This window comes from Anomalospiza imberbis, chromosome 5, assembly GCF_031753505.1.
Source record: "Anomalospiza imberbis isolate Cuckoo-Finch-1a 21T00152 chromosome 5, ASM3175350v1, whole genome shotgun sequence".
NCBI classification, from domain to species: Eukaryota; Metazoa; Chordata; class Aves; order Passeriformes; family Viduidae; genus Anomalospiza; species Anomalospiza imberbis.
This window is the reverse complement of record NC_089685.1, coordinates 41554386-41581073: the sequence shown is the minus strand read 5'-3', so window position 1 is coordinate 41581073 and position 26688 is coordinate 41554386. Positions and strand designations below refer to the sequence as shown.

The 26688-nt window shown below is 34.3% G+C and overlaps 1 protein-coding gene across 2 annotated transcripts; it reads right to left on the bottom strand.

Moving 5' to 3' along the window:
• Positions 1-5091: 5091 nt before the first annotated feature.
• Positions 5092-26593, bottom strand: TMTC3 (transmembrane O-mannosyltransferase targeting cadherins 3). Of its 2 annotated transcripts, XM_068190337.1 has the most exons (13): positions 26352-26593; positions 25064-25282; positions 21254-21353; positions 20446-20561; positions 18662-18834; positions 17554-17806; positions 14643-14791; positions 12662-12782; positions 11940-12051; positions 11118-11221; positions 9772-9941; positions 8758-8984; positions 5092-7268 (listed from the first exon to the last, which is right to left on the bottom strand). In XM_068190337.1, the coding sequence occupies exons 1-13, from the start codon at positions 26538-26540 to the stop codon at positions 6457-6459; spliced, it is 2745 nt and encodes a 914-aa protein (XP_068046438.1). In that variant the 5' UTR covers positions 26541-26593; the 3' UTR covers positions 5092-6456. The 2 variants fall into 2 exon arrangements, with proteins under 2 accessions (XP_068046438.1, XP_068046439.1); XM_068190338.1 differs by lacking the exon at positions 25064-25282.
• Positions 26594-26688: the final 95 nt, after the last annotated feature.

Here is a 26688-nt window from a genome sequence, read left to right as displayed (position 1 = left end):
TATATAAATATATATATTGCATATGTATTTAACCAAAAGCAAAGAGCAGAACACTTAAGATGCTTATTAGTTATAGAGAAAGACTTTAATCCTTCAGTTACCTCCTCTTTTCAGCTATCTGTCCTGGAACACTGGCAGTGTGTGAAAGTATCACTACCACAGAAACAAACAAAAAAAAAAGATGAGAACAAAGGAAAGAGAATATAAAGACATCACAAACAACACAGAGACTGTGCTGCTGAAATCCAATCTCACCACCAATCCCTTTAAGCTGGTTCATCTAGAGCTAAAGAAGTAGCATCATAAATACTAAAAACAGCCAGATGGCACAGCTTTTAGACTCCGAAGCTGAGATTGTCAGTAATTGATGAGTTAAAAGTTTGTTTTATTTCCTCATAAGCCAGAAGGCTCTTAAGACACCCAGACACAAAACAGCCTAAGATAACAGTGTTTGTTTTTTGGTTCTTAATTTTTAAACTGAACTACCCCATTTGCTTTCTTGCATTTCAGTTGCTTTCTCTCTTTTTCTAGTCACAATATGTCTTATGTTTGTAAGCTGAAGGATCATCAGTCAATTTTATACTCACAATTGTTTAAAAAGCTGTTACTTAGGGGAAGAGGTCTTACAGTCAGTAAAATAATCAAAATATAAAGGAAGTAAATGGAAAGAAAGATCCTTTTTAGTATAAGATAAACCACTGCAGATAATTGGAAAATCTTAAAAAAATCTTTATGCATCTTTGTAATTTCAGTGGTGCTTTTATCTTCATGCAATACATCTATTTTTTGGACAAATACATAATTTTTCGTGCATGCTGATCAGAAGGAAAAAACTCCCTAAACTCAATTATACTTATTTTTGCTTTTCCTGAACATGCAAATTAGCTCCTTTGCAATATCTGTTAAACCATCTGAAGGATTATCCTTGGAATGGTAAATTTAAACCTACTAAATATTTGTACTAAAACTTTGACTATAATCACCCAAGAGGCCGAAATACAGTGTGAATTATACAAATAGTAGTCAGTGTTACAGATCATACTGTAATGTCATGAAAACCCTCTCATAGAAATACATCTGAAGAAGTAGTACAGAATTCAGCTTCTTTTATGTTTTTGTCCCATATTTGAATTTAATGAGATTTAAGCTGTCACATTCCTTTCCATTCTTTTTATTTATTTGTTTGCAGATATTTATACTGGAAAATTGATAAAAGTATATGCATAGAGTTGACGAAAACCCAGTATTTCAGACCTTTTAAAAATTTGTTAAAGGGGTAGAAAGGGGGTTCAGAAGCTCCCTTTAAGCCTCTTTTATCAACAGAAAAATTACTGGATCTGGCAAACTGAGATAATCATCCAAAATGTCTGATATTCCTGTAGATGAAACGAGCAGTGCACCCAAACAAACAAGCAATCCTTGATTATTCAGCTGGAGGCTGAGGAGTGGTAACAACTAATCCCCCAACCTGTCAGCTCCCGTTGTCACAACCTCCCGCCAGCTCTTGGTACTGGGGAGTCGGTGCTACAGATCGTGCTCCAGTGATGCTCACGTACAACTAACGTGTAGGGCTGGGTTAACAACTGCAAATGAAATCAAGGTGAGTGCATGTTCTAGATGGTATTTTAAAAGCCAAGATTTATGACTTCTACTTTTGGTAAGACATCCTGCAATTGTTGTATTTTCCTCCTCCACCTACTCTCATTGTGAGCAGATGAATACTCATGCAATTAAAAATACCTTGCCATGCCTATTTAAAAAGACAATACGCTGATAATGACATGCAAGGAACAAACATATATGCTAAAGAGGGGTAGGATATCTGAACAACATGCTTTGTTCCAATGCATAGAGTACTACGTGGAGTCCTTCAAGGCTTCGCATTCAAAGCAATTACAGAATTCACAGCCTCATATAAATCTTCTAAGTTGTATGACACTGCAAAACTGCATCAAATATACCAAATTGCCTGCTACAGTGATCTATGAGTAACTAAAATTTCGGAAAGTACATATAAATTTTTCCTCGATAAAAAAGGTGTAGTCTTGCATGCAACACCTCAAGCCAAGCTTTTAATTTCTTTGTTTCTGTCCATAACCTCAAAAGACTGAACTCACCCATGCAAGCAGGTAACCCCTAAATTTACTGTAATGTTATTGCCTCTGTATGAGTATTTAGCAAAAGACATTTACAGTTCTGTAAGCACTGGTGAAGATACAAGCTGAACAAGAATTTTTTACTCCCCTTTTTTTTGGTAGTATCTTTCTTATACTGGTAAAGATGTAGCAGCTAACAGTTGTTTGCATCATGCTGGAGTAATAACATGATATTAATTTTATTCTAAACAGAATTCCTTAGTTGACAGTAGATGTTATCAAAAATTCCAATTCTCTTTCCAGCAATTTTTTAAATTTTGACCATGCCAGAGAGGGTTAAATGTTTTTCTGGGATGATTTCCTAGCCCAGGAAAATTATAGAGTTTATTATGTTGTTCCCAAACCAGGATAATTATGAATAAAGTTCTCTAATTTGTTTTTTTTTTTGTTTTTTTTTTTTTTTTTTTTTTTTTTTGTTTTTTTTTTTTTTTTTTTTTTTTTTTGTTGTTTTTTTTTTTTTTTTCTTTTTTTTCTTTTTTTTTTCTTTTCCTGGTTTGATTTTGATTTTGTCATTATTGCTTTCCATTAGTTAATATCTGTATGTGATTTCCTCTGGCTGTTTGCAAGGGACATATAACTCACATGCTGAACCACTAGTTTGTAGACAGGCACTAGATTGTAGAAAGCAGTTTTAAAGGTTTTCTAAGAATATTAACTGCACTACCACTCAGAACTATAAAAATGTCATATCTACCTAAGATGTAGTATTGCAGTATTTGTAACATACCAAGCTATGTTATTTTGATTTCCAGAAGGAATGTCTTATGCTTTTATAAGCTCTGTTGGAGGTTTGGGGGATAGGTTCTTCTTCCTGTAGTTGAAACACTGCACAGAGTGTTGTATTTTTGTATGGAAAGGAATTGAGGCAAAGGATGGGTGGAAGGTGTCTTACATCCTTTCCGTTCTCAAGGTTTCTGTCTAAGCAAAGCAGGATTCCTAGGCTCAAAGTCCAAGCATAGTTTTAGTTACATAGCAGCAGGTGAAGCAGGACTTTCCTGGAACAGCAGGTTCTGCTGCAATTTCAGACACTGTGCCAGGCAGAAGTGAATTATAGAATTTGCCAGGAAAAGCCTAGCCGTGTACACTCACCCAAACAAGTACCCTTCCTGGAGCTTTTGTGCAATGCAAAGTCTGCAAAAGACTGGGATGGGCTGAAAACTTCCCTGAATTGTTTTGATCTTCATTGAGTCTTTCCATAAGAAACTTCAGGAAGGCACAGATGCCTGCATTCTTAGCCCAAAGGTCCACACCTCTGATGAAGGCATGTGAGCTACAAGGCTGTCATAGTTTGACATGGGAGGAACTCAGGGAAATGAAGGAAAAGTTTTTGTGTAACAAAATTGCTTTTTTGTTGCTCCTCTACATATGCACAACCTCTAGGTATCCGAGTGTCCCAACTATATGCATTCATATCCAATTAATCCATATGCTTATGAGTCTATCTATGCATATACTCACCTGCAAAAGATCAAAAAAGTAATCTGACAAATGCATGTGTCTGTACTCAAATCACATGCACAAATACGTGTAACGCTTAAAACGCTTACTCTGCAGCTCTATGTGTAAGTGGGAAAAATTTTGCATATGGATGCAAAGATGATATAAGACATCCATTCAATTTTTTCAGCAACCACAGTAATTGAACTGTATGAATAGAGATACAAATTATTTTAGTATGCCTGCCCCACTCTTAGAAATTCCTACTTCTTGCATTTTCAGTGAAATTAGGGAATTCAGAAAAGGGATGATATTTATGGTGTTTTGCACATGATGATGGCAGGAAGAGAAAAGATAGATTGAACTGGAAGGGGAAAAAATATCTGTTGATTATTCTGTTCTACCTGCAAGCAGAAAAAGTGAAAATCACTCTCTTTTTGACAGTTTTCCTATGTGCAAATGCTATTTTGATAGCTTTTCACAAGCTATGTCACTTCAATTTACTGAACCATTTTGTTGTGAAAGCCTAATTTTAAAATGGCTGACCCATCCTAATAGGATAAATACAACTTGTTAGTCAAAATACTTGTTTCTACTAACATTTCTTTGAGAGAGACAAAGGGGGAATAGAACTTGAGAACAGACTGAAAAACATCGACCAACATTCAGTATACATCCATCTGATGATTACCTGATGGCACTTCTTAGCATCAATAAATCTAACACTTCTTGCTAGTACGTAAAGAGCTACTTGGATGGTCAAGATGAGACATAACAAGAGGCTCAGATGCAGAGACTGAGACTGTGTCTTGACTCCCCTTTTCAATTTACACATCAAATAAATATGGTGTGTCAATGGCAATAACAGGACGTCTTGATATAGAAGAGAGGAGAATCCTGACCTTCTCTATCAGAATACCTTTTCATACTATGTAGTTCCTACCATTTTCAAATGAATGTTCCTTCATCTTGCCCAGAACAATGGCTAATCCTTTTGTAAAACAAAGATTTGGAGGAAGACTTAATATGCAATTTAAAGTTTCTATAAAAATCAACATACTCGCTATTTTAGGTGCAAGTATCTGAGTTATTCACAGACAAGTGATTTTCAAGGTGTGGTCTACAGATTCCTGTGAGCACTTCTTTAAAAGCAGCACTTAAATATTCTTTTGTATGATGAACAGCTGCACACCATGTACTTGCTCCTGTCAGCTGCTTGTAAATAACGTTTTTTAAAACATACTCCCCCCCTGCCCCACTCCTCCAGTTATTACCATGCAAGCAATTGTTGTGCTGACATTAAGAATGACATGTAATAAATAAAAGGTCTGTGCAGGGAAGCCCTTTACCCATTTAAGATCTCTCCCACAGAGATAATTATTACATCTTACAGCTAGATTACTACCTGAGGCAGAAAGTTGAGCAGGTACAGAAAGGATTAAGTTTGAACAGCAGAATTGTCAAGGAATACTTCCACATCATGAAATAAGACAAAACATGAAGAGTAAGAGTTAGATTTAATGATCAGTGAAAATTATGAGTGAACTCAGCTCTTACACTTCTTTTCTTTCTGAGAATTAAGGAAAACATCAGTTTTAGGTAATCAGTAGCATATTTAAACAAAAATGTATGCATTGCATAAGGATAAAAGCAATACTGAAATTGCAAAGATTTTCATTTAGTGTAAGAAATTAAAATGATGCATTAGTGAAAAAGTGTAAATGGGAATATTTTAGTAGTCAAAATAAATATTTAATAAAAACCACACACCCAAGACAAAGTATCAAAACAACAGAACTTAGTATTTGAAAGGACACTACCTACATTGTCTTGTGTTAAACATGACTAAATTCAGTGGTTTAATTATCACACTGCCTTGACCAAACATTACTTATATTAGTGTTGTAAAAAGTCATGAGACTAGAAATACTGTTGCAATGATAGAAATAGAAAAACCAGATTGCTATAAACAAGGAAGAATTTACTACACCAAGGAGTCAATCCACAGCCATTGATATAAAGTCAGCAAAATGGACTACTGCATAGCATGCTGGTTACTGTACCAAAGTGCATTTATCAGCATTCAATGAACTGGGGAAGAAACCACCCTTTATAATATAATTTTTAAAAACAATCAGATGATTGACAGTTGAAGAAACCCCACGCATTTACTTTAAAATAAAAAAGCAGTCTAAAGATTTTAAGAGCACTGTAAGACTTCTTACCAGATAAAAGAGTACAAACCATTAGCATTGTAAAGAAAGAACATCTAAAAGTTAATATAGCATTCCATATTTAGAATGCAACTGAAAATTTTAGTGTGTTGTTGCATCCTCCTATACTACATCCAGTGGCGTTTTGATGACTTCATTAAGTTCTGGAAACAATGCAAAGAAAAACTGTTTTTCTTGCACAGCAGAGGTCTACACGAATTTCTGCTGATGTTTAAACTGAAATGTAGATAATGAGAATACAAACAGATTTGTTAGGGGAAAGAAGGAGTGCCTGGCTTATCCCACTAATTCACCATTCAGTTCTTCCACTGAATCTTTGAAAGTAGCATTACTTAGTATCCCTGACTACCAATGACTTTTATGAGTGCTATTTTCTCATTATTAAGGATTCTGCATTGAAGATTTTTCTCAACCCTTTATCCTTCAATTCCCACCCATCCCTCCATCATATTTAAAAGTTGTGGTTTTCTCACATAGAGCATTGTAATGCCTTATGCTGCTTGATAAGTGATATGCAGTCAACATTATTTCTATTTTCAAAGCACTGAGAACACTTTCCAGTTGGCTCACAAATGAAACAATAATTAAAAATAGTATTCTCCCCTTATTCTTTTGTGACATGGTAAAGACTATTCACCATTTAATATACGTTCAATTTCTTCTAGTCTTTTCAATGCAGCAACTCTCTTTTTCTCAATGTCTTTGATTTCTTTTGTAGATTTTTTGGGAGTCTCATTGTCCACAATGCTTTTCTCAATTGATTTCTTAGTTTTTGAGTACTCTTTATTATCATCTGTTGATTGGGTGGTTCTCTTCTCACTTTTTGCTTCTTTCAAATTCTGAAATGAATTTTTTTTTGCTTCTGTAGCTGCAGTCCCATCTGATGGAAGTGATAACTGTTCCATAGCACCAAGTGATGCAATTTTACTTCTAACTATGTTTAGATGACGCTGAATGTACTCTTCATGAGGTGCCAGTGCTAGTGTTTCAACCAGACATTTTTCTGCCTTTATTAAATCTTTTTCTTCAAAATAAACCACACAAAGATTGTGTTTTCCTTGTACATTGTTGGGATCCAGTTCCAAAATCTTTTCAAAACACATTTTTGCTCCAACAATATCCTTCTTTTGGTTCATAAGGATATCTCCTTTCAAAATCAGACCTTTGGTATGATCAGGGTAGTATCTCAGTAGGTCTTCCAAGACAGGCAAAGCCATTAATTCTTTTCCTGTCTGAGAATAAAGCAGAGCCAAATTGAACAACGCACTTCGGAAGTTCGGTTGTAACCTTATAGCTTTCTTCATCCATGCCTCTGCTTCCATGTCTTTTTTGTCATCCATTGCTAGCATACCCAAATTGAAGTATCCATTTGAATCCTGTGGTTCTTCTTTCACATAATGTAGCAGTCTTTGTTTAGCTTCAGGTCTAAGTCGAGCATCACCTAAGTAATAGAAAACACATTCAATTCTCAAGATATTTCCCGAAACATTTATTTGAAGTATTTTTAGACTGTAAAATGGTAATCTTTATAGAAGTTAAAATACAACTGTAAAAGGGAAAGGGTTTAAAAATGCTACTTTTCATCATAGCAAAACCATTTCAACAGCAAAACCAAACGTTATCTACCTTCTTTATAGAATGAAACTATATACAGTTGACTTCTAGCCAAAGTCAGCATCATTATTCTATTAGCTGTTGAATGATAGTTAGGTTTGGTATAACAGATACAAGAGGTGTCTCTACAAGCTTAAGAGAAATTATTTTCATGCGCAGTTGAGCAAATGGAATGCAGAGCAGACATGAGTTCTGACAAACCAGCTCCTACAGAGGCAAACTTTGAGTGGAAGATCTCATTTTATTAAAGATAGATTTGAAGAGTTTAGACAGAGAGCATATAGGGTGACTTCTAACATAGCCAGGCTGAGATACCTTCTAACACCAAAACAATAAAACCTATAACCCCTATATTTTAATTTGCATCAAAGTTTAAAAAAGATTTAGTAAAACAATTTTATCTGACAATACCAGGATTAGCTAGACACGCTTGTGGTCTGTGCTATTTTACTGTGAACATATTTTAGTAACAAATTCCAGGCACAGACTTACTGTAGGATAGGTGAGCTGCTTTCATCTGCCCTCTTTCACACCCTGAAACAATACTGCACCTTCTAGTATGAATAAGTGAGTACTAAACAGTTAATACTTCTGTTTGTTTGAAGCTGCTTGTACTTCTACAGATAAGGAACAAAGCATGTCTTGAACTACTTAATTTACCATGTGAGAAGAGATGGAAAATTATCAAGTGTCTTCAGCTTCAATCAACTCTGTTTTATTTTTCTTAGGGTCAGTTTACCATCTCAACAAAAGGGAAACAAATTTTAGCAGCTCACCTGCCAAATACTCTTTGCAACAGCCTTAATTCACTAAGGGCTCAGCCTTATCCACAGAGCTATACATATGAAAAAACAAACACATGAAAATCCAATTGAATTCATCCTAATTAGCAGTATCACAGAAAAACCTATGAAAACATTCGTATTTCTAGAGCTGGATTCAAGTCCAGAGACGTAAGCTAGATTTTTGAGTCAATAATTAAATCTATTACTATAAATGTGAACAAGGTATTAAACATATTTTACTAAATATTATCTTTAAAGATTATACAGGCATTATTTTGAAGATGTTTGAGTAACACTATTCTTTATACATATATTGTAAAATAGCACTTGTATAAAAGATGCTGATCAACTAAGGTGTATGTACACTTCGCACAAATTCCATACACTACAAATTACAAAGCTATAATAGTTTCTTTTTTGATGATGTTATGTACTTCTCCTTTCCAAAAACAAAAGAGTTAAAAGCAAATAAATAGTATGGATCCTATAAAGGCAAACATGCAATATGGATAGAAGGGACAATTAACATACCAGATTCCTGCATTAGCAGCGCTGAATTGAATAACGCCAGTTTATGTGTTGGGTTGAGTTCTAGAGCTCGGTTGAAATTCTTCAGGGCTTCTGTTGGATCTTTCAGTTCAATGTAAACAATTGCCAAGTTGTACCACAGGTCTGCATTGGTCCTGTCTAGTTCTAGAGCTCTAAGGTAAGCTTCCTTTGCTTTCAGAGGTTTATTCATTTTTAAAAGTAATTCTCCCCTGTTGAAGAACCATAGTCGTTACCCATATGAAAATTGACAGGTTTTTTTAAAGTTTGTCTTCCTACAGACAGCAGATGTTAGATAACAGTGTTTTTTAATTTAGTTTTAAGCACAAAACAATACAACACCCTCTTTTCCTTTCCACCTTCCTTTCCACATTCTATTCCTAAAGCTTTCAGTTCTCAAAAACTTGTATACAACAAATGCATAAGCAGCACAAGAACAAAAAAGGAAGTGATCAACAGTGCCTGATTTGGCTCTATAATTACACTGCAAAGCATAGTTCAGGCATCTTTGAACATCCCTAAGTCCCAGTGAGAATCACAACAAACAAAGTAGAGGACAGAGCCTCAATACCCACATCCACATTACTCTTAACTAAAATGCAATAATGTCAACTAAATAGTTAGACTTGCATTTTCTGGACCATTTTTAACAAAAAAGTATAAAGAAAGCTCCATGATTCACATTAACCAAAGGCTTTTTAGATCAAAACTAAACTATGAGGTAAGAAATTAGAGATTCATAAAGAAATCTAATGGAAGTGTCTTTCTATACAATGTTTGAATACAGAACTTACATGGAAATTTGCCATTTGAAGCAGGAATTTAAAAGAACAGACTTGTAATGAATAATTGATTATTGTCCTAAATCTTCATAATCTCACTTGGAAATGAAACAATTTCAGCAGCTAATTGAACTGTACAAACTAAGTACTGTTCATAGTACTACAAACACATATTTTTGAACAAACTTTTTTATGTCTCTAAAATTAGAAAATATACCTGCTGATGTAAGCCTGCTTGAAATCCGGCCTCATACTAATTGCTTGTCGATATAACTGATCTGCTTCTTCGAGGCGAGATTCGTTCGTTCGAATTAAGTTTGCAAGATTGATATAAACATTTAGATGGTTAGGAGCAACTCTTGCTGCATACTTTTTCCCTGGAATAATCTGTCAAAGACAATATATACACCAAACACAGATGGGCAAAAATACGAAAGGTGATCAGTATAGAACTCCTTTTCACTCTTCCACATTTGTTTTAGGATACTACTGGACATTATTGTGTAGGCTATTGATAATGACAAAGAGCAGCAATTCTTTTCCAGAAAAATCATACTGAAAAAAAAATAGAATATTATCTGTGGTTTTTATAGAAATAAAGAATAAAAAACTTGTACAATATTTAAGCTCTGCTGCTACTTAATTTGGTTCATGTAGATAGCCATTTGAAACCAAAAAGACCTGGCAAAACTTTCCCAAGTCAGACAAAAATATTTCCTAAAGCCTAAACTGACATTCAGTCAGACATTTTAATTCCTTTTTATGATCCTTCAGCCTAAGAAAAGTGTAAATAAGATTTTACAGCCAATGATTTCCCGACTGATATAGAAAATGAAAAGTAACAAGGAAAGATGAAAATGCTATGACATTGAAACTGCTGTACTGTTTATACTTTATCCATTTAGAATCTTCATAATGTTTCACAGAGCAAACTTTTAAATGCCATGCTTCTGCTCAACAGGCTGCTCGTTTTTGTTGCCAATCTCATTTTCAGCACAGTTCTTATTATCTTCACATGTTCTTCAAAATACTAGTCTGCTTTTCTCTAAAGTAAAGTTTCGTAGGTATAAATATAACTTAACACCTAGAAAAGGTATCAAAACACATGTTTATAAAAGCATGTTAAGGCAAAATTATTTTGTTGCTGCTGGGGCTACCTTCTCCAACCTCCAATGCTGTATTTAAGCTTTCTCTGAAGGGCTCAGAAACTCAGTCACCATCAATGTATTAGCTGTAAGTGAAAATAAACCAATTGTGACAAGAAACTGTAGGTTTTGGCTGCTGCTTTCTTTCATAACCTTAATTTCAGAAAAAAAACCCCCCAAAAAAACCTTAAAACATGACACAGCAGTATAAAAAGTAAATTAAAACAACTGTAGCAGAGTTCCAAGTTAGCATTTTTTAACAGCCATGAGTATATAGCTTATTTTTTTCATAGATAGCTTTTAAAAGAACACTGGTAAACTTTAAAGTATACAACCACACAAAGCAATAGGAAAAAAACAAAAATTGTATCACAAATAGAGGTTCTGTGCTGCAATGGTAGATAAAGTTCCTAATTACCTGTGGCATCAATGATTTAGCAATCATATATGATTCTTCAGCTTCTTTTGTTTTGTTTAGGTTCTTGTAAGTTCTTCCTACATTCATGTGGGCACCAATATCATCTTAATAAGAAAAGAATGAAATTTAATATATTTCCATGCACTGAGTATCATGAAATTAAAGACTTCTGCGTTCAGGTAGCGTGAAGTACAGGTACTCTGATGAAACATGTCCATCACCAAAAGAAGAAAGCAATTCTATAATTTTTCCTCTTAATGATAAAGCTAATAATTTAACCAGGAACTGGTTAAAGGGGGATTATAAAATTATGTGGGAAACTAAAAAGTTTAAGGCCCTATCATACTTCCCTGTATCTAATTTCTTGCTATAATAGAGGCATATAAATTGAAGGTTATTTGTTAATCTTCTTAAAGGAAAGATTATCCAGTACTACCTAGAAGTTCTTTTGTAACAATATGTAAAATGGATTAAATGTGCATTTTGATATTATCTAGATTTTTAAAAATTTTCTTACATACTTCTTTAGTTTTGAATAAAAAAATAAAGCAATATTTATACTCCATAAGAAATCACAATTTAAGTCAATACATGAAGAATGTCATGCAAAGAATATTTTTGAAAGTATTTGCAGCTTTTTATAGATAGAAACCTTTTATGGAGGAATTTTTTAGTTTATTTCCAAAAACCCCGGATCAATTAACTTACTATATGACTTTGTTTGATGTTCAGTTGAAGTAAACAGTTCATTGAGCAACTGTTAGTAAGCCAAATATACTGAAATGTCAGGAGTGAAGAGATGGCAACTAATCAAAGCTTTACCTGGTTGCACTTGTGTAGCCTGTATGAAAAACTGCAGAGCTCTTTCAAAATTTTTTTCATTTTCTAATGCATGCCCCACATTGTTCCATAGTTTTGCATTGTTCTTATTTACCTAAAAAGAAAAAGATACCAAAGCATAAGGTTTTAAGTTGAAATTACTTAACAATTTAGTTTCTCTTAACAATATCAAGACATAAAAACGTACTGCAAATGACAGAATTCATCAAGCTTCTATATGCAAAGAATAACAGAACACTGCATATGGAATGATTACATTGATCTTGTTGTGCAACATCAATTTATTTTAGTTATTTGCTCCTAGAAATACTAAACATCTTAAAATTCACTTTAACTGTTATGGGATATATTGCAAACTGCCTTATCATGCCATATGAACTTAGGAGAAATAATTCTATGCCTCAAACTTTTTGTAGATTTTTGCATTGAAACGTATCCAGCTTTCATCCAGACAACAGAATAAATGCAACTGCTTTGACACAAGAAAAATTATCATCTATTTTCTGCATATGAATTTCTATGTGTGCATCACACTGCTTTTAAAGCATTCCCAAAAGCGACTAATTAGATGCCAATACTCTCAATAAAGAAATTAATGTGCTGAAACAAGCATCATTTTTGTCCGTTTTTATCATGTTCCACTGCAGCTTCTCAAGAACAGCAACAAGAACTTCCCATTTTCCTTTCCAAACAGAATACAGTACCTTCAAAGCAGACATAAACAAAGTGTACTCCGACTCCCAATCCCAGTTTCTGTGCAGAGTTTTTAAGGCATGAGTGAAAAGCACCGCAGCCAAACAAACCCAAGAAATTTTTCTTAGCACACTATTAAATAAAACAAACAGACTTGTTGTTAGCACACCAACAATTCTAATTTTTATTAGAATAAGTATCTCATATGCTAAAAGGCAAACAAAGGACCACATTTGTGATTAGCACACTCTAGAGTTTGAAAAGAAATAACATTCAATTTCAAATTAATTTTGTTTACCTGCTTTTGTTGTTATGCCCATGCAAGTCCCTTAATAAGAACAAGCCCAATTTGCACAACACAACACAAGTTGTGTGGAATGTTTACAGAAATTATACTTCTCTTAAAACATATCTGTAATGTAGGACAATAAATACGATGCCAAAAAGTGAGGTTCTCCAAAACACTATACAAAATATTAAAAAATGAAAAAAACAACTAAAAATCATTTCATACTTTTGTTTCACATCAGACAATTCCATGCACATTCTTTACTGCACATATTGCCAATCTTTCCCACACTGAAGAACACACCTTAATGGAGAGGTCTGTGGAGACTACTCAATCTTCCATAAGCAAATGTAATCCTAGTGCTACTGTAATATCTAAGTAGGAGAAAGGTTTAGTGTCTTTATAGCAATTTTATTTTTAAAGCTGCAAACTGGGGCAAAGGTCACTCTCTGTGACAAGTTTGTCAGGAATAATCTTCATTTTGTGCAGTTTATTTTTCTGGAGTTTAAACATGACAGATAGAAAACATACACATTAACATGCTGATCATTTGGTTTCTGGATTCTAATTCAAATATGAAAAAAGATGTCAAACATTCAATAGCCTTCCCACAATTATGAATACAGTTTGTTTTAAAATAAAATCTCATTCTTGAGTGGACATACAGGTGCTCACCCTTAACCGCCATTTCTCACAAATTTACTTATGGAACAGCTGTTCACTTTGCTACCTACTTCACAAGGGTTTGCTAAAAACTGCAAGGTTCTTTCCCTATCCACTTCTAAGAGAAACAAAATGCATATTTTGTCTACCATTTTTGGTTTTAAAAATACTAAAAAAGTGGAACTGTAAAATTAAGAGAGTAATTCTAAAACACTACCAAAGTGATCAATAAGAACTGGCATATACAGTAATCTGCAAACCCATCAGGCTTATAACAAAGTTTTCTTCTTTCTACATATTTCTAAAGCAAGGAACCTTTTCTTTCTCATTTTAGAGAGCTGATTTCCAATATTTTTTGTAGTAAATGACACTAGCGGCCTAATTTTTCTCCCCAGACATCCTCTCTCTCCTGGTTCCTTGCTTTCTTTCACATCACTTCTATTTTTACTGCCTCATAGTGGGATTTGTGATAAATCCACACTCCCACAATATATCACTAATTTCTCATTATCCATTGCTGTCAGCTTAGGCAGTATCAGTTAGTGTAAATTTTACTGCAAGGCCTCATCTCTAACAATGGTAGCCAACACAGACTGCAAATTGCTGCCTTTCCATTTGTCTGAACTGGCATTAGGATACCACTGGGCTAAGGGTAAAGCATCCACATCAGTGGGAGGTTTGTCCAAACCAATGCAGAAGATATCAGAAAACACAAAAGTATGTGCAAAACATGCTTTTAGAGCACAATTTTTAAGGACAAATTGTTAATGAAAGAATTGTTTTGTTTAACAAATACTGAAGGGCTCTGATATCCATTCCTAGCATGGCAGTTCTGAAAATTTAATCTTTTACTGATTAAATTTTCAGCAACTTCAATTGGCTGACTCACATGCATTGTATAAACTTCAGTCAATAATCAACTTCGAATAAAGTTAAACCAGTTTTGATTTATACTCATCTATTATTTTCATAGAAGATAATTATATTTATGGCTATGCAAGCTTTCCCATTAGGGCTTTTATCAGTATAAATTTATTTACCTTTTGTTTGATAATTTCTTCCATCCATGTGCTACTAAAATGCAGAATCCCATGCTAGGAACATATAACACTCGCTCTGCTACTACAAATCCAACAGGAAAAAACAGATTTGATGCAGGAATGAATGGTAGCACTATTAAGCAGAGAGCCTAGAAAGGAAATACAAATAACATTAGTAATCAAGATATTGGCAGTGACAAACTGTACCCAAGAAACAAGTTAAAAATTACAAAAATAATCCCATAAAATCAGACAAATTGTACATATTCGGTATTTTTTTTATATATTCAGATTTGTTTTACATTGAGATCACTCTGAATATGGCAAGTAGTAACCTGCAAATTATTCTATTCCTTACTTAAGGGCTTGGAAGTCTATTTGCTTTACTATACTACAAAAAGAGGACAAATAAATAGGATCAACAGATTAATTAAATTCAAAACAATGTTTTAGTAAGAGTTTCAGATACAGAAACAAGACAGCATAAGAACTTTGGACATTATCTGACAATTAAAAATTTGTTTCAGCCTATTTGAGGCATAAAGAAGCTATTTTTACAGTACAATAGTCTGTTTCGTGTTTCTGTAAGAAATGTGAATAACAAAATCAGAATCAGTCACAGAATAAACGTCAGTTTTTGGACAGAGTGCTAAGAGCATCCCAAAGTATCTGAAATTACAATGAACTTAAGAACTGCACAATTGTAGTTCTTAGGTTGGGGACTGACTTCTTATCAAAAATTGTAGTTTATTAAGAGGCAAAGAATTCCATCTGTTGCAAAGAAAGTGGATATGACCAGTTGCTTTAAGTCCTGGATGACTGTTAAGTAGCAGATTTCCAATCTCTGGTTCCAGAAAAGACATGAATAATTATTTCAAAATATCTGGCCTCCAAGTTACAGAAAAAAAAACCCCACAAAAACAAACCTACAGAAATGGAATTTTTCTTTGAAGAAAGAGGAATTTTCTAGAAACGTTCAGTACAACTGGCTATCTAGAGTTAAGCATGACATTAACTGCCTCTTCCATGCTAAAACAGTTAAATAATCTAGTGTGAAAATCAACTCAAGATTACATATATAAAAATACAACACTGATTTAAAACTTTAAGATTTTATCTTATACTTCAAGGATATTTCAAGAATATGCACATGGATCATTGACACAGCTCAGCTGCTGATCCACAGCATTTCATTAAGCTCCATGAAAACAAAACCACAACTGAGCCTCACACCATACAGAATACATTGATTACTTGGGGATATTAATGACTCACTGGAATGCAGCAATAGGCTTTGGCCTATCATATTGTTTCATTTTGTAGCACATAACAATTAATATTTAATATCAAATATTGCATTCCCATTTCCTATAAAATTAGCTCCCAGGCACTTCAATGCTGAAGAAAATCAGCATAATATTGAAAGTTATATCCACAATATAGGTATAGATTAAAGGAAAAGAACTTGCATTAAACCAGGACTATACTGTCAGGTGACATTGAGGCTTGCACGCTGGAGTGAATGATCTCAGAAAATCCTTCCTATAAAAGGCACTTGGAATAACAAAAACACATGTAAAAACAAAAACTGACTTACACCAACATATGCTAACAAAAACATTAACCCTTTCCTCTTGTGAACGTCACCAGGTAGGGAATAAACAGAAATGCAGGGGAATAAACAGCCTTAAAATTCAAGAGCTGTCCTATAAAAAAAGTGAACCACACTCCACACACATTTTTCCTGCTAACAGTGCAGTGGAGAAAAACTTACGCTTCAGCTTATATAAGGAGGAAAATGCAACTACTCTGCATATTTGAAATGCTGTGGAACTTATTTTCTAAGCATGTCACCTTGCACCTTTATGGTATCAATAATTTCTTCTCTTCATATATAGTTTCCAAATTCATGGCAAGAAATTTTATCAGCAATACTAGATATCATTTTCAATGGTCTTCTAGGGAAGTATATTGCCTCTCTCCAGTGACAAGACAAGAAAAAACATGTGAGTCAGAACTATAACACTAGATCTTTTAGAAGTGCATCAAAATTTGTCAGCTGCTTAGCAAAGAACTACTTAAATCTTAGGTTATGCATAAATATTTCCATCCATCTGAAACTTTTGTTCGCTGATTAACATACTAAAAAATGCATTATTTCTGAAGGAGACTAAGATAAATGCATGCAAGTTTGTGGTACACATAAATTCACCACTTAACTAATAAAAAGTACAGTATCAGGTTTTCATTCACCTTGTAAAAATTTGCAATGGAATCAATAATTGATGACTGTCTTTTTTTTAAAAATACCAGCTCCTTTGATCCTTCCCATTTCCTCCAAATTATTCTTTTCTGTTAATCCATCTCAGTTTTAAGATCACATGTAATAGTGAACAGACACAGGAACTGATCTTACAGCTTGACAAAATTAGTTTTTCATAACATGAAAACAACTTACAGAAGAAAAACAAAATAACAATAATGAAAGTAGAAACCTTATTCCTAAATGCAAAAATATGTCCTTTCGTTTACACCTATGAGAAAGAAAATAAAATCTCTTGCTAAATACACATCACGACTACTGACATTTAAATAAAGTAGACAGCTTGCAGGATTAAAATGCATTCTGGTCCTTGAAACACATTTAAATTCTATTGAAAGCCCCCATGTGCCAGTTGAGCTCTGAATATCTGAGAAAGGCTGCAATACAGTTTACAAATACTCTAACAGAATCACATACTTAATTCCAATTTAGCAGTTTTCTTGCCAGACAATTTTCCTCTTATGTGTTCATTCCAGCCTAAAAGGAGATGCACAAAGTATCTCTGGGTCACAGCAGATTACACATGTGACCATAAAACCTGAGCCACTTACTCTTAACAAAAGGACAAAAATGGTGCATCATTCATACCATCAATACTGTCTTGGAGGAATCTCCAGGGTATCGGAGACTGAAGACCATCAAAGATCCCAGAAAGCAAAAGAAGGTAAGGGTGGCAATATTTCTAATATCTAACAAAGACTCCACAAGAGGAATAGTTCCCATTGTCCAGTCACAGCATAATTCTGAGGGATTGAGAAGAAGCCAAGCATTTACAGGGAGGAGGTAGTTGAAAGTCAGCTGTCTTGCTGGGGATGGACTAACAGCAGCTGGGTTATCAAACCTAAAGCAAAAGAAAGGAGAAAAAGGAGCTTTTAATGAAGAAAGATATGATCTTGATTCACTTTGTGGCAAACTTTAGAGTCATAGCTAGAACTACTAATTACAGACATGTAAAATATCCTAATCTTCCTGCATTTGTCAGGTGTGAAACCATGCACAGTGATTCATTGAAGAGAGGGATAGAACCGCCTCCATGTTTATGAAACTGTTTGGGATATAATCATTGTAAGTTTGAAGAAACAGAATGATTTGCACCTCAAGTTGAATTCAGTGGTGCTTGTTCATGTTTTTAATAGTTCGTCTCATTTTTTCAGGGACAGTTTTAGATTCTTGTATTCCTACATTATTCAAACTTAAGATAAATTAGTTTCTCAGTTCTAATGTCATTCATATACATCTTAAAGTAGTCTATCTGAAGACAACCATGTTTTCCGCTTAGTACATACCTAAAATGTAAAATATATTCTGTATGTAGAAGAGGAAAAATTTAAGAGGTTTGGAGAATTCAGATATGGTTCAAATAAAGAGACAATAAAAAATACTTAAGCAATAAGACATTTAATTTCTGAATGACTAAGATGAACTATCAACTGTAAACTTTTTAAAATGGCTGCCTGCTCAGATACCTCAATATTTTGGACATTTTATTCAACAATTGCTGAAATATATCATTTAGCAATTTCTTCTCAAAAAATTTCTTCTCAACAAAAAATGCAATATTGTACAGACACTGAATAATAATATTAAAATAGGTGAATAACACTTAAGTTCATATATTTTTGGCCATTTTATTCCAACCTCATTAAGTCACATCTTATTTATAAACAACTGTAATTAAGAAACACTTTACTATTACCTTGTAAAGACTGGAAGCTGAGACTGGATAACCTGGACTCTGACAACTACAAGCAGGAGTGTACTGAACATTAGGACTATGAGCTTCAACAGTGTTTGGAGCATAGAGAAAGGAATACTGCCCTTCCCTCGAAGAATCTGTACAGCTGTGTCCAATAATGCTGGCAAGGTGTACTGCAAATTAAAAAATAGTTTATAATCAGACAGGGTACTCATTAGTTCCTTAGATAAATATGAGCTACCTAATACTTTTTTTCTTGGTTTTCTGTAAACGTCTGCACCCAATAGTTAATTAATTCAGCTTCTTAGTGCCTTCAGGACAAGTCCCCAAAATAAGGTCTCCATTCTAATATACTAAAGTATTCTAATATACTAAAGTATTCTTGCTAACACTATCACAGCTGAACCTGTACACCCACAGCTATTTTGTGCTGACAGATCAAAAAATTGTACCATCTTCAGAAGCTTGAACAAATGAATCAAAACCATGACAGGAACTCTCAAGAAGAAAAATCACTATTTTCAGAATCCTCAGCCCCTCTGAAAACTTGCCCTATGAACAAAATTCCTTATGAATGACAGAAATACTATTTGCTTCCTGATTAGCCCTGGCTTTCTATTTTATGCCTCTACTGCAGTAAGTCATCACTCCTTGCCTCATGAACATCATAATCTTGCAGTTTCCTATTACATAAGCTATTTCCTTCTAGTGTACCTATTTCCTTTTGTCTTCAGGACTTCTGCTAGTGATGATTTATCACTTTACATATACCAGCTGGCTAAACTACAGAAACTGAAATGTTTTTGAGGACTGGTTCATGTGACACCTGTGCTTTCAGAAGAAGCCTCAGTTTGCATTTTATCTTTCCTACTCAACTGACTTGCACAATCTTTTTAAACTTCAGTGAAACTGAAGATCAGATCAAAAGTTACTAAAAGAAAGGAAGAGTGGGCTGAAAACCAGTCACGTACTGGTGATTTCCTTAAAAATCCAGCTAGAAAACTGTATTTTAATTCACTAGATCTGCAAAGGCAATAGTTACAAAGACATCTATGTGATTTTGGTATTTCAGCCTTGATTATGTGTCCCCAGGATAGACAATCTTTTGGCTTTTATTTTATTTTTTGCAAAATTTTCCTGCAAGCAGAATGCTACATTTTTAATTACTACATTTTAATTTTAAACTTATTTTGGTTATTAAAAAGTCTAGAATTATTTAATTGCAGGAAAATCTTGTTTCTTTAAGGAAAAGTTACTATTAATTTAAAGGCTTATCAATGCTTAAAATGAAATATATCAGATAACCGTCTTCTTAGAACAACAAATTTCTTAAGAATATTACTTATTCAAATAGGACTACTCTAAAACATTTGGTTACTCAATAGAAAATTATGAAATGAATTTGTATATAATATGTTCTCTATTTTTACTACAAGGATTAAAACCAAATAACCCTCCACCTTTTTGCACCTCAATCTTTAATCAAGACTGTTATATGCTAGGATTTGCAAATCTCAATCAGCTAAAACCATAGGCTTCCATTAAGACCTGTTAAGTCTTTACTGAGTATATTTGCTAACATCTCTGCATGGCACATAAAGGACAACATGGAAGTTATTTGATTCCCTAACTGTCAACTGTCAAACATGAAATGACTCAAAATCTGAAAAATGTAATACAACTACTGAGTTAACCTTAAATGAGAAAGATCAGTGCCAAAATATGATGCTTCTAAGTACTTAATGTCTCATAACAGAAATCCACTTTATTTTTCAAGAGCTTACCCCTTGAGCAATAAAGACTTCATACACACAGCATATCCCCACCACTGTTATTCCTTGCTCTTTACACAGTGTTGCAACAGCTACTAGAAACACAGTCACTGCAATTGGAGTCCACACTGCAAGTAAAGAAGACATTATTGAAAATGTTCCATCTTACAAAAAACACATTTAATAAAGTAAATTACTTTAAAAAGTGAAGGCTTTGGCTCCTCACATCTGAATATGCCATGTTCTGTAAATTTGTTTAGTATATGTAATGTCTTATGAAAGATGACCACTTTTACTCTATAGAAAATAATACACATGCACCAATTTTTAAATTGCTTCTCTTAAATTGAAAGAAATAAATTAAGGGTAAAAGACTAATTTATAATAAGTTAAAGTATCTCAGTATTTCCTAAATCACCAGAGCACTTCTTCAAATGGAATACTTTATAGGGAGTCATGACTTCTCACTATGTCAATCTGACTGGCAAAGATGGAAGCCTCCTTTATCTGCACTGAAACTTTGGAATTTACTTGTGACTGACCATCTGAGGCATCTCAACACACTTCCGCTTAAATTGCAATAATAAAAGTCAGTGCGAGCATCTCCTAGGGCAGGTGTTATAAAACTAATTAAAGAAATGCCTAAGTCTTGGGGGAAAAATGCAATTTATAATGGAAAGTAGTATTACATGGGTATCTTGGCTCTGAAGGAGTCTTGGTACACACTTGCTGAATAATCAGTTCACCTCTTTATGGTTTTAAGAATGATTTTATCAGTGATAAAGAAATTAAATCATATCTCTATTTGTCAATCATTTACCTATGGTATTATCAGGCCCTTTAGATTTTGTGTATGACAAAAAAGCAGCTAGGAAAAAGATAGATGATAAAAGCTCTGCTCTGCCCACAACTCCAGTTACCTGAAAAATAAAAGAAAAACCTTAATTATTATTCAGTATTAATTATTATTTGATATTTTAAGACAGTATTTGCTGAGCATTTATTAGCAATCTAGGTATAGTATTTCTATGTTACCAGATATTTATTATTATATAAATATAGCAGATCTCTAAGGAAGTATTCCATAGAGCACAGGAGTTACCAATCCCCAGGAACAAGTAATTGGGTAAGGAAAGCAAGAGGTCAGCGCTGATGAGTAGAGAACTGTTGATCAAACTAAACTGAAAGAAGCAAATGCCCAGGCAGCAGAAACCTGGGTAACCTGGGAAGAATAACCTGGGACAAAGCTCAGTTGCGCAGAGATGGGGTGTGGAAGGCCAAGGCAAAGCTGGAACTAAACGTGGCAAGGGACATAAAGAATAACAAGAAAAAAAAACCTGAAAAAAACCTGATAACAATGGACGAGGAGAACGCTCAACAACATTTCTGCCTCAGTGTTCAACGGTAACCTCTCTTCCCTTGATGAGACAGACAGGAGTGGATTTTATGAAATTCAGAGAAGCATTAAAATGCATGTGGCAAAGGGTTGTTTCAGAATCCTCAAAGAAATACAGATTCATTCCCATTTCAAGAACTGTTTTCAAAAAACACTAAAGTGAAACTAACAATCTGATATGGAAGACAGGTCATTATGCTCATGGTTACCGCAATAGTCACTGTGCAGCCTACAGCACCTTCTAGGACTACCATTCTTCGTCACACATCCTCTTCTGTTATGCCTTTGATTGCTTCCAAATTTTTACAAGTAACATGGCTGAAAAATAGCATGCTGTCCTGAGGCAGATGGTCATATTTAGCTAAGGAAACTGCATAGCTCATGATTTAACTATGACAATGCTGAAAACTGACTTTTTACCATCTGGACCCAGCTAGAAAGTTTTATTGCTAGTACATTCTTGGTCAAGCATGATTGATCCAGCACAGCATAAAATGAGAAAGTAACTCAGTATCCAAGGTCACAGTGTAAAGAAAAGTGTTCTAATCTGAAATCATACTCTAGTATTTAGCTTGGGACTACTACACGTTTACCAAAGGATTCACTGAATCACGCACAGACAAAGTGTGTTTCACAGTTGGTAAGACACCACATTTTGTGTTAGTATTTTGAAGAGCATCTAAGTATTTGTTTCCAAAATATCTTAAGATGTTTCAAAGATTCCTGGTCTGCATTCCAAAGTCGTCTAGCATTAAGACATTAAAGAGAACTTTATCTGTAGATCAGTTGAAAGAGAACGTTAATAAAGCATGTTGGTGTGCCTCCACAGTTGACTGCCACCAAAAGAGAGCTTTTATTTCTGGATACAAACGTGACTTATGAGAGGAAATTTCAGCACTCACAAGGTAAGTTGACATCCTGTAGTTATAAACGTGGTTTACATACTTCTGGCCAGAACAGTAGCAAAGAACTAGGAAGACTGAATTGAAATTGTAAAGACAAGGAAAAATGAAACTATGATGCTGTAATTCAACTCATTTCCTAAAAACTTCTTCCTCAGAAGAACAGATACCATCACTGCAAGAGCCTAGCTTCTTTCTGAACTCCAGCAGAAAATGATCTTCTACTTATCCTGCTCTGATAACTTTTCCAGGAAAAATCTGTTTATCGTAAGATAGCTAAAGGGTTGAAATATTTATGCATTGTATCTGCTGTTTCAAACTCTTGTGCAAGTGATTAATAAGTAGGAGATTAATCTGTAGGGAATTAAGACCAGATACCTTTCAATTATAATTATAAAAGATATAAAAATCCCTAGTCCCAACATGCATCTAATTATTACCTCCTTCTTTCTGTGTAAGGAAACTTCCACTTGTTCTTCTTTTTACACACTGAAAAAGGTGAGGTAAGAAGAAATCGAGCCCTTCTCTGACCCTTCACTGAGTAGCCGAGTACATCAGCAGGATGATTCAACTAGAATGGCAGTTTCGCAGCGTTTCCAGGCCAGCACCAAGTTGCAGCGATCCTTGTGTTACAGTGCCCTCCCGTGGCCGCCACCAGGCCTTCCACAGCCGCTGCCCAACGGCGCCGGACTACGCAGCACTGCCTCACACCATTAGCTTCTGTCACACTACGCGCTCTAGGATTTGCACGGTACCTTCGGCCAACTCTGATGCACAGTACTAAAAGCATCTGTGCTACCTGCTATTTCGAGCAGAAGTTCAGGCATAATAAAGAATCACTGAAATTTGGAATGAAAGTGATAAAATTACAATGGTTGATCTAACCTGTGAGCCACTAACCTAAGTCACTGGCAACTTGCTAACCCTGCTGCGAAGACCCTATCACATTTACTACAAAGAGGCAAAGCCAAATTTACAATTTAAAGCATGTTTTTTCAACGAACCAGAAAGCCAAATGAAGTAAAGAATTTTGCCCAAGTTTTTATAGGGCTTTTGCTTTGGAGTAAGCAGAAATTTTTAGATGCTAAACTTCCTCATTTTAGACATTCCCTTAACTTCTAGCAACCATGTAGCTTAAATAAGAGCCAACTTTATCAACTCAATTCCTGTAAAATTTGCTCAAAATACATGGATACAGACATTTTAATTATTCCTTAAAGGGATCTGCACTATTAGTATATAAGAGATAGAAGGAAACTCTTTACCCAAAAAATCAGGACCAAAAAAATTACAACATAAAGAGCAAACCCCTCTCATTTTATTAAAATCAAAATACTCTACTCCCCGCTCCCCCACCCAAAAAAACTCTCTCCACTCAATAAAGTGGTATCACCTCCAAAGCAGTAAAAGATTCAAACATTTTCAGTTTTCTGAAAATAAGCTAATACTAATAAAAAAAAAAAAAAAAAAAAAAAAAAAAAAAAAAAAAAGACAAGGCTTTGCAACACCTGTGTATTGAAATCCAGGAAAGCAAATTGAAGGGGAGCAGAAATAACAGCAGAAAATGCCAAAAAATGATCTGCTTTATCAGATTTTCTGGCAGAAAAAAATCTTATGAATGGTGATCACAAGACTTCATTTCCTCCACAACACTGCAAGCCTGGTTGGCCATTAAAATGTATATAATCAGAAAATTTGTACAAATAAAGCTTCTTTTTTTTTTTTTTTTTTTTTTTTTTTTTTTTTTTTTAATAGCAGTGAAGAATTCCTTCAGAATCAAAGAAGAGAGGAGAGAAATGTATTTTTTCTTCCTTTATATGCTGTATGTTAAAAAAGTGGAAGGTTCAAACAGAATTGGGCCTAAGCTGGCTATAGCATAGCAGTGACAATCCTAGAGAAAGTCCCACTGGGACAGACATATTGACATAAAAGAAAGTAGACAGAACAGACACAGTGATTAGCCAAAAGGGATTCTGGAAATGCATTAAGAGGCATTCATAGTATTTGCAAAATAGGATACTGTATGAATCATCACAGGACACAAATGTCTATGTAAACTAAAATTATAAAAGCCAACGTATATAGCAGAGGCCTAAATTACTTAGTCCCTAAATTCATATTTCTTTAATTATTTTCCAGTAGCTGCATGTAACATAAAACAACTCTTGAGCGTGGAAATTTGTCACTTCCACCACTCACTGCAAAGGAAGAGTAAGTACAAATAAAATCATAATTTCTGGAGTTATATATATAAAATCAGATATAAACACCATGAAATTTAAGTTTAGTTAACACAGCTCAAACAAATTAGGCACATCACAGCTGTACTTACCGCTTCAGTATGTATTGGGTGCACTGCGAAGAGCAAGGATGCAATGACACTGCTCCTGTTGTCCAGGAAGAGCTTACAGACTTTGAGGAAGACAATGCAAACCACCACATGAAAGACCAGATTTAGAAAGTGGTAAGAAACTGCATTTAACTCGCTGAACAAGTAGTTTAAGCGAAACGTTAGAACTGTAAGGGGACGATAAGATTTATGACTCCTCTCCTGAAAGAAAACAAATAAATCAATCAGTCACCACTAACTTAAAAAAATGACTTTCACTCCAAAAGACCTTTCTAAACACCTATCTATACCTGAATCTGCTTCTACTGTCATGCATCTACCTTCAAAACAAAGATATGAAATTCAGTAGCCCTAAAAAAAAAAAAAAAAAAAAAAAAAAAAAAGGCTTTTTTACACTGGACATGGTTAAAGATTTTCATTCAGTAAAAACATGTTAAAAAGTACTATTTGAAACTTCACTTGGGGAATTTAGGAACCTACTTAACCCTCAATGAATACAGAACTAAATGGCATCTGGAAGCTTTGGTTACAGGGTTATGTGAAAATTATGTATCAAAGTCTATTTGCAGAGCTAGCAAGTTAGTTCCTCATGGAACTAACCCTGTAGGTTATGAACATAAGATTATAAAGTGGAATGCCTTGATAAGCAGAATATTTATGAATGGGTGTGAATTTCTATTCATTTGCTCAGCAATAACACCATGTGTGACTTTTAAAACTGTATCAAAATCCTTTAGCTATTGTCATTTAACAATGTTTATCAAGAGCTTGAACACCAATGATGCTTTTCAGATAACACATAGCCACTCTATATGGGCTACAAATCAGAAACTCTGAATTCATATCTATCTATCTATATATACTTAAATACATTTAAAGGATTCAATATCATAATTCCAAGATTTGTTGTTTAAGTGTTATCTTTCCTTCCAGGTTGCATTTGGAAATAAATGCCATTGTATGTCAATATCTAACTTCTGCAGGAGAAAATAAATTGGTGAGTTTCTGATATTGTGATTATATAGGAAACAACATCATGCAGCTGTAAGTATAACTTAATTTTCTTATGAAAATGAAGTTATTTTATTGAGCAAAGGGAATGAATACAAGCTATGTCTACCTGATGTTATTGTACAAAACTAACACCATCAAATTCCATCAAATCCAAGCTATTCTGTTAAAACTACATTAGGAAAAAGAAGTGTAAAAACACTCTGCAAGGTTTTTTTCAATTTCCTAAATGTTTCAAAGTGTTTCACAAACCAGTTACCTCAGACATTGGAGTGCCCCAGAAGTCATTTTGAAACAGATTTCTTAACGGAGTAGAAGGATGCAAATCTTTATTGTCCAAAATCGCTGAAACATCATCAAAAACAAACCCACAAAAGAGACTGTTCCAGTAGCAGGCTGCCACCACACCAACTATTAGTGCTGCTTCCTTCAGGCTTACGTCAGCCATCTTCTCAAGGAGGTTTCATAGACAAAAACTGAAATATAAGTAGAGAAACTTGAGTAGTTTTACTTTATCATGTTTAGTAAGTCAAATTAAGACATCAAATACTTTAGAAGTTAATGACACTCCATACCTAACAGTCAGTAATGTAGGA